This window comes from Quercus lobata, unplaced genomic scaffold (assembly GCF_001633185.2).
Source record: "Quercus lobata isolate SW786 unplaced genomic scaffold, ValleyOak3.0 Primary Assembly Scq3eQI_51, whole genome shotgun sequence".
Lineage (NCBI taxonomy): Eukaryota > Viridiplantae > Streptophyta > Magnoliopsida > Fagales > Fagaceae > Quercus > Quercus lobata.
This window is the reverse complement of record NW_022154711.1, coordinates 7,792-26,877: the sequence shown is the minus strand read 5'-3', so window position 1 is coordinate 26,877 and position 19,086 is coordinate 7,792. Positions and strand designations below refer to the sequence as shown.

At 34.6% G+C, this 19,086-nt stretch overlaps 1 protein-coding gene and 1 long non-coding RNA gene across 4 annotated transcripts; both read right to left on the bottom strand.

Annotated features, from left to right (window-relative positions):
- Positions 1-6,477: 6,477 nt before the first annotated feature.
- On the bottom strand, positions 6,478-9,001 carry LOC115973042 (kinesin-like protein KIN-10C). Its single transcript, XM_031093280.1, has 7 exons — positions 8,894-9,001; positions 8,124-8,309; positions 7,802-7,987; positions 7,496-7,694; positions 7,198-7,403; positions 6,854-7,101; positions 6,478-6,763 (listed from the first exon to the last, which is right to left on the bottom strand). The coding sequence occupies exons 1-7, from the start codon at positions 8,999-9,001 to the stop codon at positions 6,664-6,666; spliced, it is 1,233 nt and encodes a 410-aa protein (XP_030949140.1). The 3' UTR covers positions 6,478-6,663.
- A 5,388-nt stretch (positions 9,002-14,389) lies between these two features.
- On the bottom strand, positions 14,390-18,174 carry LOC115973041. 3 transcript variants are annotated; one of them, XR_004087598.1, is made up of 4 exons: positions 18,091-18,174; positions 15,881-15,980; positions 15,683-15,767; positions 14,390-14,710 (listed from the first exon to the last, which is right to left on the bottom strand). It is a non-coding gene; the product is annotated as an uncharacterized LOC115973041 (long non-coding RNA). The 3 variants fall into 3 exon arrangements; XR_004087597.1 differs by lacking the exon at positions 18,091-18,174 and adding an exon at positions 16,112-16,342; XR_004087596.1 differs by lacking the exon at positions 18,091-18,174 and having other exon boundaries at positions 14,447-14,710; positions 15,881-16,342.
- Positions 18,175-19,086: the final 912 nt, after the last annotated feature.

Below are 19,086 nucleotides of genomic sequence, written 5' to 3'. Positions count from 1 at the left end.
TGATCTCACGATATACGAAAAATATTTCCAGGCCAAATTCGTGTGCGAATCGTTTGACTTCCATTTTTACGCCCCTCTGTCGGCATATAGTTGGTTTCGTATTTCAGTAAAAGCGGAGGGACATATTCAAACGGCAATAACTCTCTTGATTTCCTTTGAAAATATACCAAATTTGAGTTCAAATTCAAGCTTGGAATGTTTACTTTCTAAAACGTTAAGGCAGCGTCTAAGAATTCCTTATCATTCAAAAGTTATTGTCAAAACGGTGACCGAAGGTAACTTTTCAACACATTTTCTAAGCGATTCCAGAACGTGAATAACTAGGCAAGAACGTATTTTTTACCCAAAATTTGATTTCAAGATTATTGATCTCGCGATATAAAAAAATATTTCCAAACCAAATTCTTGTGCGAATCGTTAGACTTCCACTTTTATGCCCCTGCATCGGCATATAATTGTTTCCGTATTTCCAGAAAAGCGGAGGGACGAATTCAAACGACAATAACTCTCTTGATTTCCATCAAAAAAATACAAAATTTGTGTTCAAATTGAAGCTTGGAATGTGTACTTTCTAAAACATTCAGTCCGCATCTAAAAATTCCTAATTGCTCAAAAGTTATTGTCAAAACGGCGACCGAAGGTCACTTTTCAAAACATTTTCTAAGCGATTACGTCTCATGAATAACTAGCCACTAATGTTTTTTTTACACAGAATTTAATTTCATGATTTCTGATCTCGCGATATAGGAAAAATATTTCCCAGCCATATTTGTGTGTGAATCGTTTGACTTCCATTTTTACGCCCCTCCAACGGCACAAAATTGGATTCTGTATTTTGGGTAACTAGGTCGGACTGATTCAAATGATAATAACTTTCTTGATTTCCTTTGAAAAAATACAGAATTTGAGTTCAAATTCAAGCTCTGAATGTGTACTTTCTAAAACATTCAATCCGCATCTAAAAATTCCTAACCGTTCAAAAGTTATTGTCGAAATGGTGACCGAAAGTCACTTTTCTACACATTTTCTAAGCGATTACATGTCGTGAATAACAAGCCACTAACATTTTCTTTACACAAAATTTGATTTCAAGATCATTGATCTCGCGATATAGGAAAAATATTTCCAGGCCAAATTCATGTGCGAATCGTTTGACCTCCATTTTTACGCCCCACCGTCAGCATATAATTGGTTTCCGTATTTTGGGAAAAGTGGAGGGACGAATCCAAACGACAATAACTCTTATGATTTCTATCGAAAAAATACAAAATTTGTATTCAAGTTCAAGCATGGAATGTGTACTTTCTAAAACGTTCAGGCCCTGTCTAAAAATTCGTTACCATTCTAAAGTTATTGTCAAAATGGTGACCGAAGGTAACTTTTCAATATATTTTCTAAGCAATTACGGCTCGGGAAAAACTTGACACGAACGTATTTTTTACCCAAAATTTAATTTCAAAATTATTTATTTCGAGATATAGGAAAAATATTTACAAGCCAAATTCTTGTGCGAATCGTTAAACTTCCGTATTTAAACCCTTCCATCGGCACATAATTGGAATCCGTATTTCGGGTAACTCAGTATGACTGATTGAAATTATAATAACTCTCTTGATTTCCATTGAAAAAATACAAAATTTGTGTTCAAATTCATGCTCCGAATATGTACTTTCTAAAACATTCAGGCCGCATTTAAAATTTCCTTACCGTTCAAAAGTCATTGTCGAAACGGTAACCGATGGTCACTTTTCAACACATTTTCTAGATGATTAGGTCTCGTGGATAACTAGCCATTAACGTTTTTTTAACCCAAAATTTGATTTTAAGATTATTTATCTCACGATATAGGAGAAATATTTCCAAGCCAAATTTATGTGCGAATCGTTTGACTTCCATTTTTACGCCCCTCCGTCGGGACATAATTGGATTCCGTAATTCTAGAAACACTGAGGGACAAATTCAAACGACAATAACTCTCTTGATTTCCATCGAAAAAATACAAAATTTGTGTTCAAATTCAAGCTTGGAATGTGTACTTTCTAAAATGTTAAGGCCGCGTCCAGAAATTCCTAACCGCTCAAAAGTTATCGTCGAAACGATAACCAAAGGTCACTTTTCAACACATTTTATAAGCGATTACGTCTCATGAATAACTAGCCACTAACGTTTGTTTTTACACAAAATTTCATTTCAAGATTATTGATCTCGCGATATAGGAAAAATATTTCCAAGCCAAATTCGTTTACGAATCGTTAGACTTCCGTTTATTCGCCCCTCCAGCGGCACATAATTGGAATCCGTATTTCAGGTGACTAGGTTAGACTGATTCAAATGATAATAACTCTCTTGATTTCCTTCGAAAAAATACAGAATTTGTGTTCAAATTCAAGCTCTGAATGTGTACTTTCTAAAACAATAGATCCGCGTCTAAAAATTCCAAACCGTTCAAAAGTTATTGTCGAAACAGTGACCGACGGTCACTTTTCAACATATTTTCTAAGCGCTTACTTCTCGTGAATAACAAGCTACTAACGTTTTTTTTACACAAAATTTGATTTCAAAATTATTGATCTCGTGATATGGGAAAAATATTTCCTGGCCAAATTTGTGTGCGACTCGTTTGACTTCCATTTTTATGTGCCACCGTCGGCATATAATTGGTTTCCGTATTTCCAGAAAGGCAGAGGGACGAGTCCAAACTACAATAATGCTCATGATTTTCATCGAAAAAATTCAAAATTTGTGTTCTAATTCAAGCTTGGAATGTGTACTTTCTAAAACGTTCAGGCCCTGTCAAAAAATTTGTTACCATTCAAAAGTTATGGTCAAAACGGTGACCGAAGGTAACTTTTCAATATCTTTTCAAAGCGATTACGGCTCGTGAATAACTAGGCACGAACATATTTTTTACCCAAAATTTGATTACAAGATTATTTATCTCAATATATAAGAAAAATATTTCCTAGCCTAATTCGTGTGCGAATCGTTTGACTTCCATTTTTATGCCCCTCTATCGGCATATAATTGGTTACCGTATCTGCAGAAAAGCGGAGGGATGAATTCAAACGAAAATAACTCTCAATATTTCCATCGAAAAAATACATAATTTGAGTTCAAATTCAAGCTTGGTATGTGTACTTTCTAAAACATTTAGTCCGTGTCTAAAAATTCCTAACCGCTCAAAAGTTATTGTCGAAACAGTTCCGAAGGTCACGTTTCAACACATTTTCTAAGCGATTACGTCTCGTGAATAACTAGCCACTAACGGTTTTTTTACACAAAACTTAATTTCAACATTTCTGATCTCGCGATATAGGAAAAATATTTCCTAGCCTTATTTGTGTGCGAATCGTTTGACTTCCATTTTTACGCCATTCAATCAGCACATAATTGGAATCCGAATTTTAGGTTACTTGGTAGGACTGATTGAAATGATAATAACTCCCCTGATTTCCATCGAAAAAATTCAAAATTTGTGTTCAAATTAATGCTCCGAATATGTACTTTTTGAAACATTCAGGCCGTGTTTAAAAATTCCTTACCATTCAAAAGTCATTGTCGAAACGGTGACCGAAGGTCACTTTTCAACACATTTTCTAGGTGATTATGTAAATGGATAACTACCCACTAACGTTTTTTTAACCCAAAATTTGATTTCAAGATTATTGATCTCGCGATATAGAAAAAATATTTCCAAGCCAAATTCGTGTGCGAAACATTTGACTTCCATTTTAACGCCCCTCTACTGGGACATAATTGGATTCCGTATTTCCGGAAACACTGATGGACATATTCAAACGACAATAACTGTCTTCACTTCCATAAAACATATACAAAATTTGTGTTCAAATTCAAGCCAGGAATGTGAACTTTCTAAAACATTCAGACCGCGTCTAAAAATTCCTTACCATGCAAAAGTTATTGTCAAAACGGTGACCAAAGGTAACTTTTCAACACATTTTCTAAGCGATTACGGCTCGTGAATAACTAGACACGAACGTATTTTTTACCCAAATTTTGATTTCAAGATTATTGATCTCTCGATATAGGAAAAATATTTCCAAAACAAATTCATGTGCGAATCGTTAGACTTCCATTTATAAGCCACTCTATCGGTAAATAATTGAAATCCGTATTTCGGGTAACTCGGTGGGACTGATTCAAATGATAATAACTCTCTTGATTACCATTGGAAAAATACAGAATTTGAGTTCAAATTCAATCTCTGAATGTGTACTTTCTAAAACATTCAGTCCGCGTCTAAAAATTCCTAACCGTTCAAAAGTTATTGTTGATACGGTGACCGAAAGTCACTTTCCAAAACATGTTCTAAGCGGTTACGCCTCGTGAATAACAAGCCACTATCGTTTTTTTTACCCGAAATTTAATTTCAAGATTATTGATCTCATGATATAGGAAAAATATTTTCAAGCCAAATTCGTGTGCGAATCGTTAAACTTCCATTTTATACCCCTCCATTGGCACATATTTGGATTTCGTATTTCCGATTACTCAAATGGACATATTCAAACGAGAACAACTCTATTTATTTCCATCGAAAATATACAAAATTTGTGTTCAAATTCAAGCTTGGAATGTGTACTTTCTAAAATGTTAAGGTCGCGTCCAAAAATTCCTAACCGCTCAAAAGTTATTGTCGAAACGGTGACCGAAGGTCACTTTTGAACACATTTTATAAGCGATTACGTCTCGCGAATAACTAGCCACTAACGTTTTTTTTACACAATTTGATTTCAAAATTATTGATCTCGCGATATAGGAAAAATATTTCCGAGCCAAATTCGTGTGCAAATCGTTAGACTTCCATTTATTCGCCCCTCCATCAGCACATAATTGGAATCCGTATTTCGGGTGACTAGATGGGACAGATTCAAAAGATAATAACTCTTTTGCTTTCCTTCGAAAAAATACAGAATTTGAGTTCAAATTCAAGCTCTAAATGTGTACTTTCTAAAACATTTAATCCGCGTCTAAAAATTCCTAACCGTTCAAAAATTATTGTTGAAACGGTGACCGAAGGTCACTTTTCAACACATTTTCTAAACGATTACGTCTCGTGAATAACAAGCCACTAACGTTTTTTTTACACAAAATTTGATTACAAGATTATTGATCTCGTGATAGAGGAAAAATATTTCTAGGCCAAATTCGCGTGCGAATCGTTTGACTTCCATTTTTACGCCCCACCGTCGGGATATAATTGGATTCCGTATTTCCAGAAATGCGGAAAGACAAATTCAAACGACAATAAATCTCTTGATTTCCATCGAAAAAATACAAAATTTGTATTCAAATTCAAGCTTGGAATGTGTACTTTCTACAACATTTAGGCTGCGCCCAAATATTCCTTACCGTTCAAAAGTTATTGACGAAACAGTGACCGAAGGTAACTTTTCTACACATTTTCTAAGCGATTACGGCTCGTGAATAACTAGGCACGAACGTATTTTCTACCCAAAATTTGATTTCAAGATTATTTGTCTTGAGATATAGGAAAACTATTTCCTGGCCAAATTCGTGTGCGAATCGTTTGACTTCCATTTTTATGCCCTTATGTCGGCATATAATTGGTTTCCGTATTTCTAGAAAAGCGAAGGGACGAATTCAAACGACAATAAATCTCAAGATTTCCATCGAAAAAATACAAAATTTGTGTTCAAATTGAAGCTTGGGATGTGCACTTTCTAAAACATTCAGTCCGCATCTAAAAATTACTAACCGCTCAAATGTTATTGTCGAAACGATGACCGAAGGTCACTTTTCAAAATATTTTCTAAGCGATTACGTCTCGTGAATAATTAGCCACTAAAGTTTTTTTTTACATAAAATTTAATTTCCAGATTTCTGATCTTGCAATATAGGAAAAATATTTCCAAGCCATATTTGTGTGCGAATCATTTGACTTCCATTTTTACGTCCTTCCATCGGCACATAATTGGAATCCGTATTTCGGGTAACTCGGTGCGACTGATTGAAATGATAATAACTCTCTAGATTTCTATCGAAAAAATACAAAATTTGTGTTCAAATTCATGCCCCGAATATGTACTTTCTAAAACATTCAGGCCGCATTTAAAAATTTCTTACCTTTCAAAAGTCATTGTCGAAACGGTAAAGGAAGGTCACTTTTCAACACATTTTCTTGGGGATTACGTCTCGGGGATATGTAGCCCCTAAGGTTTTTTTAACTCAAAATTTGATTTCAAGATTATTGATCTCGCGATATAGGAAAAATATTTCCAAGCCAAATTTGTGTGCGAATCGTTTGACTTCCATTTTTATGCCCTTCCGTTGGGACTTAATTGGATTCCGTATTTCCAGAAAAGCGGAGGGACGAATTCAAACGACAATAACTCTCAAGATTTCCTTCGAAAAAATACAAAATTTGTATTCAAATTCAAGCATGGAATGTGATCTTTCTAAAACATTTAGGCCGCGTCTAAAAATTCCTTACCATTCAAAAGTTATTGTCAAACATGAAAAACCATCTTTTATCTAGGTACCTGAGCCTCATAATTTTCCAAATCTCTTATAGTACAATTGAGAAAGTATTATTTTCTTCCCCTAACAAACACCTATTAGGTACATTTCCTAGAAAGTGAATTAAGATAAGTTGCAGGTTTCTAATCTTTGCACAAAATATTATCTGGGCAGAATCATGATTACTTGATATTCAGTAGAAAGCAAAATATTGGATACCTTCTCAGATGTGGTCCGATGAATTGCTTCATCAAATAGTTTCCTTCAAATGAAAAAATAAACAAATGTTTCAATTGGGTATTTGTAACGTTTATATGTGCTTCAACAAATAGATTGAACTTTCTGTACAAACCTTCCTTTCAGTGCAGAAGCCAAACAATTGGCTTTCTTTTCAGAAAGATGCACTTTTGAAGCTGTATGTTTCTTCACAGTAGTGGAAACACTTCTAAGTAGAATATTCTGCTTATGTGAAGAAGGCACCATTGGTCTTGTTGAACTTTTGGCTTTCTTTGTGGAGTCCACTACACCCCGATTGATACCTAGACAAGACCAAGATGCTAAACTTACCATGTACACAAAATCTTGGCAAAAGGATGGGTTCTACACAAAAAATGAAGTACTTAAAAAAAAAAAAAAAAAAAGGTTCAAAAAGCAATAAACTAGACTGTTTCATTAGGTGAACATCAAAAGCATTACCAAGCAAGTGATCATTAAAATTCTGTTCAGCCCACCCAAAGAATCTTTTAACATGTGAGTAAGCTTGCTTTCCCAGTAAGGTACATGGCTTTCGTTGGCATTTAGTGAATAAACGACATTATGTATGGCATATATGGACCGATTAATTTTGGTACTTTCAACAAGATTAAGGTCATCAGCACTCTTTCTTCTGGCATCTTCATACCCTGGCAAAGGTAGTAAAGCATCAACCAGGGTTTGAAGATAATAAAAATTATAATTTCAACAAAGTGTTAAATTTGGGATGTCAATAGAAAACCTGCCAAGTCAATGAAATTCATCTTGCCTACAAGACAAATGTCATCATTTTTACTGGGAGACACAAGATGTATTATTAAACCCCTATGGTTCCTAGAAGGAAGTTCACCTACTATTTTTTGAACTGATTTACACGAACCACACATGCTGGCATGTAGTTTGTGAAATTCTGTAACAGATTTGACGGGAACTTGGAAAACTAAAAAAGAGGCATTGCAAATAGGGTTACATGAAACACATCATTACATTTTCATCTAATTAAATTAATAAGAAAACAGCTTATGTTATGACTTGCCTAAGAAAGTCTTTTGTGTTGAATTTTTCCTTTATCTACCAATATAGAAAATGTTGGCTGTTTTGGATCCAAAAGATCATACACATGCTCTTGATAAACCTCATAGAAAGATATAGTAACCAAATTCCCATTTTGCTCAGCCATAGAAAGAATTTCAGCTATGGCTAGTGTAGCGAAACCTGGTTTCTCATCAAAGCCCTTCAAAATTGAATAGTTCATCATAAGTCAAACATAAATCCTAGAAATATATACATATATATATATATATATATATATTAATAAATGCTAGGGAAAACTTGGAGACATAGAAGAAACAAAATGATTAAAATCCGACCTGAATTACAAAAGTCTTTCCACTCCCTCTTGCTCCACACGCGATAACAGTGGAGTTACATTCTTCAAAAACCCCCAAAATCAAGGGCTTTACCTCCCTTGAGAATATCAAATCATTGTCTTCATTTTGCTCGTAACAGTAATTAACTCCATAGGACTCTTTACGATTGCAAGAGAAGACAAGAAACTATACTTAATTATCATAATCCTATGGTTTTGTTACAACAAAAACCAAGAAAGAGAGAGAAGACTTGCTAAGGGCTGAGAACCCTTGGACAGGTTGAAGCCTTCACAAGATTGTAAGGGAGCAAGTTCCCATGGTATGTTTTCTAATGGAGACAAGACTTGATAAGGAGGGTTTTGAAAAGTTGTATGGAAATTTACCATTTTAGAATAAGATCATTGTAAAACACCAAGATTCTAGGGGAGGTTTAGCTTTTTTGTGGAAGAATGATGTTAGTTTGGAGGTTATCAATTTCACCATCAACCATGTTTTGGTTAAAGTCACGGAAGAAGCTGGTTTTATTTGGTACCTGACTAGATTCTGTGGGTGGCCGGAAGCACAGTAGAAAGAAAAATCATGGAGATTATTGAAATACTTACAGACCTTTGTAGTGGGACCATGGGTGGTAATAGGAGATTTTAATGCGTATTTACACGCTTCGGAGAAGAAGAGTGCAAGACAGCCACAAATTTCACAGATTGAAGCTTTTAGGGAGACTTTGAATTCTTGTCACCTTCAAGACCTTGGATTTTAAGGGGTATCCTTACACTTGGAGCAACAAGAGACCCGAGAAAGCTAATACCAAGATTTGGCTTGATAGAGGTGTTGTCAATAAAGAAGGGACCAACAAATTTCAATTGAGTAAAATTGTGCATTTGTCAACACATGAATCGGACCACCTTCCAATTTTGCTACACGTTCAATCTTATTCCCAACCAAGGCAGCAATGTGGGAGAAGCTTTAAGTTTAAGGAATCCTAGTTGCTTCGGTCTGAATGTGAAAATGTTATTCAAGAGGCTTGGAGGAAGGCAGGAGATGATAGGGTTAGGTTGGCAGCAGTACAGGACAAAATAGAGGTTTGTGGAGAGGAACTCATGGCTTGGGGTTCACCTATAACTGATCTGGATTCCATTGCCATCAAAGAACTTCAGAAGCAGCTGGATAAATTGAATGAGGCCGAACCTACTAAACCTTCCAAAGCCGAATATTTGAGTTTGAGTAAAAGGATAGATGAGCTTCTACAAAAGTAAGAAATACATTGAGCCCAACGGTCTAGAATAAATTGGCTAAAGCATGGGGATAAGAATACAAAGTTTTTTCATGCCAAAGCAACACAAAGAAGAAGTAAAAATCATATTAGAGGTATCCGAAATACATAAGGGCAATGGGTGGAGGATTTGGAGGAGGTGGTTGAGGTAGTTTTAGCCTACTTTGATAACCTTTTTCATGCAGGAGTGGGAGATCAAATGGATGAGTGCCTGAATGCAGTGCAGAATATGGTGACTAATTACGAAAATGCCATAAAAATTGAGTTTTTATAACTTAAAAACACCTAAAATGTGTTTTCAATTTCCATAACTCATCACTCAAAAATCAAAGAATTGAGTGATGGAAACAAAAACTGGAAACACATCCAAACACACTACTCAGCTATTGGACCCATCAATTTTGAGTTATGAGTGATGGAAACAGAGTTATAGGTGATGGAAATTGAAAATCCAAACCTCTAAATCACTCTCTCTCTATTCTGATTTTCTTTTGCACTACTAAGCTTTTGTTTGGATGCTAAGAAAAGTAGAAAATCGTGTAAGGAATAAGTTAACTTAGAAAGTTAGTATCTGTATATTTCCTGGGAAAATGTAAATTTATGGCAAATGGATACTGTGCGTTTTTCAATTCTTGTTAGGGTTTTGATTTTTAAGCGACTGATGTTTATTATAGTTAAATATTTAAAGCTATAAAAGTGCCATAAAATTGATCTTAGATTATGTAGGCTCCATTTGATTTTATTTTGGACAGATAAGCTTTGTTTGGATTCTAAGAAAAAACAAAAAATTGAGTAAGGAGTAAGTTAACTTAGTGTCTGTTTGATTGCTAGGAAAATGAAAATTTGTTTGAATGACTCTGTTTCTTCAATTCTTGTTAAGGTTTTTTAACCAAAAGAAAAAAATTCTTGTTAGGGTTTTGAGTGACTGATTTTTATTAAAATTAAATATTTAAAGCTATCCAAGTGCCCTAAAATTTATCTTAGATTAAATGGGCTCAATTTGGTTTATCAGAACTATAATTGAGAAAGATATGATTTTAGTTTTGAGTTTTGGGTTATAATTTAATCACTAGGATTAATTTACTAGCGCTGTTATATAGGCACCATTTTATGTTTTCTGATATGATATCCTTGTTTCTTGCAACAAATGGAGGATTAGGATTGTGTTCATGAATTTTTGTGATTGTCTTAGAAACATAAAGAATTTTCTTTCCTTTAATGTTTCTTCTTTGAGTACCCGATAAAACAAGTAATAACTTGTTGACTTAGTTGAATAACAGTACTTTCAAACGTAAAAATTCAATTGCTTATTTCTTCTTTCTCTTCCTTGGTTTGTTGTAACAAAACCACAAGATTATGGTAATTAAGTATAGTTTCTTGTCTTCTCTTGCAGTCGTAAAGAGTCATGTGAAGTTAATTACTGTTACGAGCAAAATGAAGACAATGATTTGATATTCTCAAGTGAGGTAAAGCCCTTGATTTTTGGGGTTTTTAAAGGATGTAACTCCACTATTATCGCGTGTGGAGCAAGAGGGAGTGGAAAGACTTTTGTAATTCAGGTCGGATTTTAATCATTTTGTTTCTTCTATGTCTCCAAGTTTTCCCTGGCATTTATTAATATATATATATATATATATATATATAGGATTTATGTTTGACTTATGATGAACTATTCAATTTTGAAGGGCTCTAATGAGAAACCAGGTTTGGCTACACTAGCCATAGCTGAAATTCTTTCTATGGCAGAGCGATGGGAATTTGGTTACTATATCTTTCTATGAGGTTTATCAGGAACATGTGTATGATCTTTTGGATCCAAAATAGCCAACAGTTTCTATATTGGAAGATAAAGGCAAAATTCAACATAAAAGACTTTCTAAGGCAAGTCATAACATAAGCTGTTTTCCTATTAATTTAATTAGATGACAATGTAATGATGTGTTTCTTGTAACCCTATTTGCAATGCCTCTTTTTTATTTTTCCAGGTTCCCGTCAAATCTATTACAGAATTTCACAAACTACATGCCAGCATGTGCAGTTCGCATAAATCAGTTCAAAAAATAGCAAGTGAACTTCCTCGCAAGAACCATAAGGGTTTAATAATACATCTTGTGTCTCCTAGTAAAAATGATGACATTTGTCTTGTAGGCAAGATGAATTTCGTAGACTTGGCAGGTTTTCTATTAACATCCCCAATTTAGCAATTTGTTGAAATTATAATTTTTATTATTTTCAAACCCTGGTTGATGCTTTACTGCCTTTGTCAAGGTATGAGGATGCCAGAAGAAAGAGTGCTGATGGCCTTAATCTTGTTGAAACTACCAAAATTAATCGGTCCATATATGCCTTACATAATGTCGTTTATTCACTGAATGCCAACGAGAGCCATGTACCTTACCAGGAGAGCAAGCTTGCTCACATGTTAAAAGATTTTTTGGGTGGGCTGAACAGAATTTTAATGATCACTTGCTTGGTAATGCTTTTGATGTTCACCTAATGAAACAGTCTAGTTTATTGCTTTTTGAACCTTTTTTTTTTTTTTAAGTACTTCATTTTTTTGTGTGTAGAACCCATCCTTTTGCCAAGATTCTGTGTACATGGTAAGTTTAGCATCTTGGTATTGTCTATGTATCCATCGGAGTGCAATGGACTCCACAAAGAAAGCCAAAAGTTCAACAAGACCAATGGTATCTTCTTCACATAAGAAGAATATTCTACCTAGAAGTGTTTCCACTACTATGAAGAAACATACATCTTTAAAAGTGCATCTTTCTGAAAAGAAAGCCAATTGGTCCTGTCCATGACTGGCTATCATCCCCAGTCTCCTCATCGTCTTTAGTGGGAGGATCCAAATTGTTTTTCTCCCTTGTCTAACTTGGATAGGGAGGTGGATCCTTGGTCAGAGGAGGAGGAAGTCTTTTCGAGGGCCTCTCGCATAAGTGACAAACAGGGGTGTGTTTCCCAAACAGGTATGGTGTTGTCTGGTGCTGTGTTTGCAGATGGGTTACTAAATGGTGAGTATGAGCTTCTATATCTTCCATGGGAACAAAGTGGGGTTAACACTAGTTGTTCTATTAGTGGGGAGAAAGAGCATTGTCCTCTAGAGTGTGTACTGCTGTCTCGGTGCGATCCTAGAGTATCGAAGGACTCCACCGAGTTCGAGCCTTTACCAACAACTTCGAGATACCTAGGACCTCGCGATTCCACCGTGATTCTCGAATCGTCCCCAAGATGCCTGTCTTTTTTCCTATCGGGATGAGAAACCATCGAAATAGAGGCGAGAAGCTCCGTGACTTGATAGGTAAGAGAACTATTACTAAAAATCGACGATTTGGCGACCATCAGAGCCTCAAAAATCGCCATCTATGCCATTCCAGATAACCGCGACCATCAGAGCCTCAAAAACCGCCATCTATGCCATTCCAGATAACCCCAAACTCTCGCCCAAACTACTCACACTCTGATCGCGGGTCAAGGTCCCTATTAAGACACTTGGATAGGATATTTGATCCTCCTCCAAGTGGGCCTTTCCTTTTGGGTTAGCCACTTGGGCTTTGTTCTGCCCAGACAAGCTTTTTGTAACCTCAGGCCCACCTTTATTGGGTCGTTGAAATTCATTTTGGTCCAGCCAAGAGACAACACGTCTTCCCTCATTAGATTTAAACACACTCAAGGCCAAGTTGGCAAAATTCAACTTAAAAATAAAAGCATGTGTGGACATTAACGGTAGAATGTCCTCTAATCACGTTATGCCCCAAAATAACTCAAGAATTAAAACAAATTCCTTGTCTTCTGTTGATTGCCATAATTGATAATTTTTTCCCCATTTTGGCCACCGCCAGCCATCGGACTACCACCAACAGCACTATCAGAAGTCATCCCTTCCAAGAACACAATTTTCTCACCCAATATGAACTTGTCTAATTCTTTCTGATACAAACACCACCCAGAACGATTAGAGTTAGCAGGTATCATAACACAACCACAACGAGCTCCACCATAGTACATAGCTATATCCACAAAAAGGCTAACCTTATTCGATCTACCATAGAATTCGAAAAACTTATTGTTTTTTCTATAACACTTGCACAATAAATCCTTCCCCAGAACCCAATCTCGTATATCCATTCAAATCATTTACACTCCACCCATATGGAACTTTTGATATTCCAACAACTTTCATGAATAGCATAAGAATCAGCCTGCCCATCATCAAAAGAGAGAATTTTTTTTTTTGCATCTATACGAAAAGAACCCTTACTGCCCCATCTGCCACTCGGAGAAGGTTTAGGTTAGATAATGAAGGATGAGATAGTAAGGGTGGGATAGTCGGTGAAGGTGGACAAAAAAGGTGATATGGAATAAAGCCAAAAGGTGATGGAAATTATGTTGGGAAAAAACCAGGAAATTGAGGAGATGGCTGGTTAATTGAGGGTTGTAGAAAGGGAAACCAAGGTGGGGAGTGGTGGTGACTGTGAGGTAAGGTGGGGAGGGAGGGAGGGAGGGGCAGCGTAGGGCTCATGAGGAAAGAAAAGAAGGGGGAGGGGGTGTGTAGATAAAATCTCTTTCATTAGGAATATGTTCTACAAACCCGAGTTTAGGCTCCAATCAAGAAATGAAATCCCAATTTTTGTGCATAGTTTTGTGTGTTTATATAAAGAATGGGCAAACTTAGGGTAGAGATTCATTTTATGCTACACTTTAGGGTTTAGGTTTAGAGGTGTCGACTGAAGAGGGTTTAGGGGTTTAGGGTTTAGGGCACAAAAGCATTGTATGAGAAATAGGTGTTTAGAATATTATTGTGCTTAAACGCATTATTCACAAGGGTAATTCAAACAAATTTTCTAAGTTAAACAAGGAAAAATAACTTTATGGTAAAAAAGATATCATCAGAGCACAAAAGCATTGTATGAGAAAATAATTCATACCCATTATCAAAATCTCAAAATGTTCAACAAAAATTCAATCAGAATCACAAAATGAAGCGAATTGAAAAAGAGAGAAATGGGAGAAGAGTACCTTACGGTGAGCAAGGTACTTTGTTGAAAAATATAACCACACCCAAATTATTTAAAGATAACAGACTATTAAATTAATTGCAGTAGAAAAGGTTTAAATGCAAGCTAAACATAGTTAACAAATTCATAGCATTTACTTCGATCAAGCAAATTATGAGCAATGGGAATTACAAAGCCCCAGATCATAGAGCAATGGTGAACAAGTCAAAAACAAAGGCTGTGAATCGTTACCTTTTGCTATCCCGATTCATCAATGGATATTGGACCAGTTGAGAAGCTTATAAAGTTAGGAAGGCCACCTGTAAACAAGACCCTAATAAATGAAGAGTAGTTTCATATGTTTTCAATCAAAACCTTGAAGTTTCATTCATTGATAGCCTGAATGAATGTAATTTGGAATTTGAGGTCAATTTCACAACCTTTTGATGAAGACCTCAAAGCATTTTGTACAAAATCTGCTCTTTTCCATACAAGCACTAGATCACTTTGATGCATACAAAAATAAAGCCAATCAAATATGTAAATTGGAATTTGAGGTCATTTTCACAACCTTACAATTAAGGCCTAATTTAGGTGTCTTTCCATTGAATGAATTAATTATTTAGCTTCCAAGCACAAAAGGTTGACATATAGAACTAGTCTAAAATGCAAAATTGCATACACTACATGCATTTCTGGTTAAGAATGAAATTAAGCAATGAACGTATTGCTAGTGATGCACTCATGGAAGTTCTCTATTTTGTATGTTCTAATTTATCCTCCTTATTAACTCAACTCACCAGGTTTTGCAATCTTTGCAAAAAAAAAAAATTGTATGCTACTTTCTACCATTTGCTATTTGCTATTTGCTATCTGCTATTGGATTCATTTTAGGCCCAAAGAACACCAAACCCATGCACTCTTTCATTCATCATCAATGAACAAATGATCTATCAATCGCTCTTCTTCTCCTCCAATAATCCTATAAGTTTATAGATTTACTAACCAAAACCCATTATCACTATGTAAATCATGAGAAGATAGAATTTTTACTAACATGAAAAACTTTGTCCCGTCCCAAATAGCCACCACTAAGCTACAAACACATTATTGGTTTAATACCAAAAAGGCAAAACTCTCAAATAGTTCAAGGATTTTCTGAAATTTGAGAATACATCCGGAAATGTAATTGGATTTTTTTTTTTTTTTAATAGTTTGGTAGTTGGGGGTGGGGGGATTTTGTGAACCATCGATCTCTCCATCTCATAACTAATGCAAATGCAGAGTGGTACCTGAAATCTCTTCAAGACTATAGTGAAGATATTTGGAGCCTCATGTATGCCCAACTGCTTCCTAGCTCAAACATATGCAGCACATCTGTACAACAAAGAATATGAACAGATTGTAAGCTATTTCAGTTTGAACCATAAAACTATAAACTTCTACAACACATGGTTACGCTAAAAGTTACTAAACTAAGGTCATCAAACCTTCCACATCTATACACGTTCTCCACCCAAATCTGAGCAGTTGTAAATTGTGTCAAGGCATATTCCTATGACTCAACGCAAAATGTGAGATCCACTTGACCTAGTACATTGATATTGAATTAATCATGGTCATTGTTGGTCAGAAAATAAAAAACAAGCAACACAATAGAGATATTTCATAAGGAACCTTTAAGACAGATACTCAAAGAAAAAAAAATGAGCAGTAAACACCTTTGATCAAAGACAGCCACCAAAAATATGTTTTATGAAAGTTCTTTCTTGCAATATTGGATCAAACTTGTTCCCACCGCCTAGTCCTTCCAAGCATATAGATTGCATTGACGCAATAATAAACCAAAATAGGACAACATTATATAATTTTATTAGTTTAAACTGATGTAGAACATCATCAAATTTGATTCGAAGCCGTTTCCATTTTCACAACAAAGAGAAGCAAAACTGGTGCTACCTGGGGGGGGGGGGGGGGGGGGAACTCATGCATTAAAATACACAACTGACACAGACATTTCATCAAACAATTTCTTAACAAAGCTAAACCAACCCAGTTCACCAAACCTCAAATATAACTCAAAAAATTGAAAACCCACATAGACAAATCCAAAGAAAACAAAAAAATTTAATGCTAAAAAGATATCATCGTTAAGCACAGAAGTTAAAATTTTCTAAATTATTCATTAATCTTTCATTTTCCTCAGTTTCCTAAGTGACCCAATTCACAAAAACCGAACAATAAAACAATAAACTAAAATTGAATAGAGAGAGATACCTTGGAAGAGGTACTTGCAGATCTCTCTGCGATTCTTCTCTGAAATAATCTGAAAATTGAACAAAACGAAGCATTAGTATATTGACACGCCTAAATACACACACAAACACATATACAGATTCAGAGAGAGAGAGAGAGAGAGAGAGAGACCATGGTTGCGAAGCGAAGAAAATACGAGCTCTCAGTTATTGAGCGAGCTGCAGAGACAGATATAGAGGAGCTCGACCACTGAAAACCCTAGAGAAAATGCCCTAGCGAAAATGGTGGTTTATATATTATGGGTTCAGTGGGCCGGATTTACACAGTAACCCAATGTTTATTTGGGTTCAGTGGGCCTAACATTTGAAGAAGCATGTTTTTCATCAAATGCCAGTGTACGCCATAGACTGTCTTCAATTTCTAACATAGAGTTGTTAATACTTATGACGAGCTCTCTTACATTTAGTTATTACTACTAAATTAAAATTATTAGTTTGTTGATATTATGCTCGTGCAAAATATGGATAAAAAATCATATATAAACAAAATAAAATATTTTAATAATATAGCTGAAAATGAAACATTAAAGTACATAGTAAAAATGAAAGAATAAAAATTATTTTAAGTTATGCAATGAGTGCAATTTATACAATTAAGACAAAGTTTCTATCAAAACCAAAATGCTTGAAACTTTTGTTAATTGAGTTTTAATCGTAGTATTTTCAATTTATCAAAACTTTGGTAATTTTATTTCACTAAGAAAAAACTATGCTAATTTTTATGTACTTATTGTGCATGGCATGTCATATGATATATAATAGTTACATTGAACCACACAATTTAACCACATTCTCAAGCAGTGTTAAACTTAATTTTTTATTATTAAAACTAATCTAAAGACTTTTGGCAAAAGGATTTTAATTAGAGCAATATTTTTAAACTTTTTGAAAATTTGATAATAGAGTTAGAAAAAACTATCTTAATACTTTATAGCAGTGGTGGCGCCAAGTATGACTACCCTGAAATTTTTTTTTTTTTAATATACCCAAAAAAATTTTAAGTTTTAAATTAATATGGGTTTTTTGACCATCCTAGAAAAAAAACTTGACTACCCTAAAAAAAAACTTGAACACCCTTAATAACAATTGAGCCCATTAAAAATAAAATTCAACCTCTACTTATTGTGCATGGCATGTCATATGATATATAATACTATGGCACAAAAGCATTTTATGAGAAAATATATGGAATGGAAGAGCTCCCTCCGGCCACCCACCGTCAAGGACACGCACACACAACTGGGTTTCAAACCCATTACGGTAAAAAAGATATCATCAATCAGTCTGGGTAAATTTTTATGGTAAAATATAAACCCATTATATTTTCATACCCATTATCAAAATGTCAGAATCACGAAGTGAAAAAGAAATATAAAAGAAACAACCTGTCGGAACCGTCGGCGACCATGGAAGTGGAGAAGAATGGAAGAAATGGGTTCTTTCGGCGGTGTCGCCGTTGCAGTGGGTCGGTCTTCAGATCGCCGCCACATAACGTCAGCTATTTCCCATTAGGTTTTTTTTAAAAAAAAAAAAAAACACAGACAAGACTGAATACCCCATCTTATTTGTTGGTACATAACATTACAGGAGGATAAGAACGTAATTTCAGCCTATGCTGGTGATTGAAATACACTGCACAAATTCATCATTTTACGTACTAAAATATTTTTATATAAATTCTTAAACTTTCTATAATACGCCTATCTTAATTATTTTTTAAAAAATTCTTAATTAGGAAAAAAAAAAGAAAAAGCTCAAGTACAAAAAAGATCCTAATAATTAGAACACTATTTCTATCTTATTTTTAAACATTAGGACACTAAACCGAAAAAAAAAAAAAAAAAAAAAAAAAAAAAAAAAAAAAATGATCTATGCACATTTGAAAGTTATATGAAAAAAAAGATCTAATCGCCTTGGATGCTCAGTTTTTTTTTTTTTTTTTGGCCTACCTGTAGACCACGCAAAAACGTATCAAAATGAGTGGTCACAATCATAGTTGTCAAATTGTGAATTATAACATGAATTGATTTTTTATTTTTCTGTATCGTGTATCGTAAGATACACAAACACCTAATAAAATTATAAAATAATTATAGATATACATATATAAAAGATATATTCATTATAAATTCAAAATATATTCAACTAATGACCAATTTAATCAAAATTTAACAAAGCTAACTAAATAAATCAAATTAACTTATGTTTATAACATGCACATTCAAATTGATTAAACTTAGAAGTAATCAAAATAATATTATCTTTTCATCATCTTGGCTAATCAACTACGACTAAGTCAATGTTATCATCATGTTCATCCATCCAAAAACTACAAAATTTGTGTTCCAATTCAAGTATGGAATGTTTACTTTCTAAAACGT

Coding starts and splice junctions, on each gene's coding strand:
- LOC115973042 (XM_031093280.1), bottom strand. CDS start 9,001: ATGCACAATTTTACTCAATTGAAATTTGTTGGTCCCTTCTTTATTGAC. Junction 7,988..8,123: donor GAAAGACTTTTGTAATTCAG/GTCGGATTTTAA, acceptor TCAATTTTGAAG/GGCTTTGATGAGAAACCAGG. Junction 7,695..7,801: donor AAGGAAAAATTCAACACAAA/AGACTTTCTTAG, acceptor GCCTCTTTTTTA/GTTTTCCAAGTTCCCGTCAA.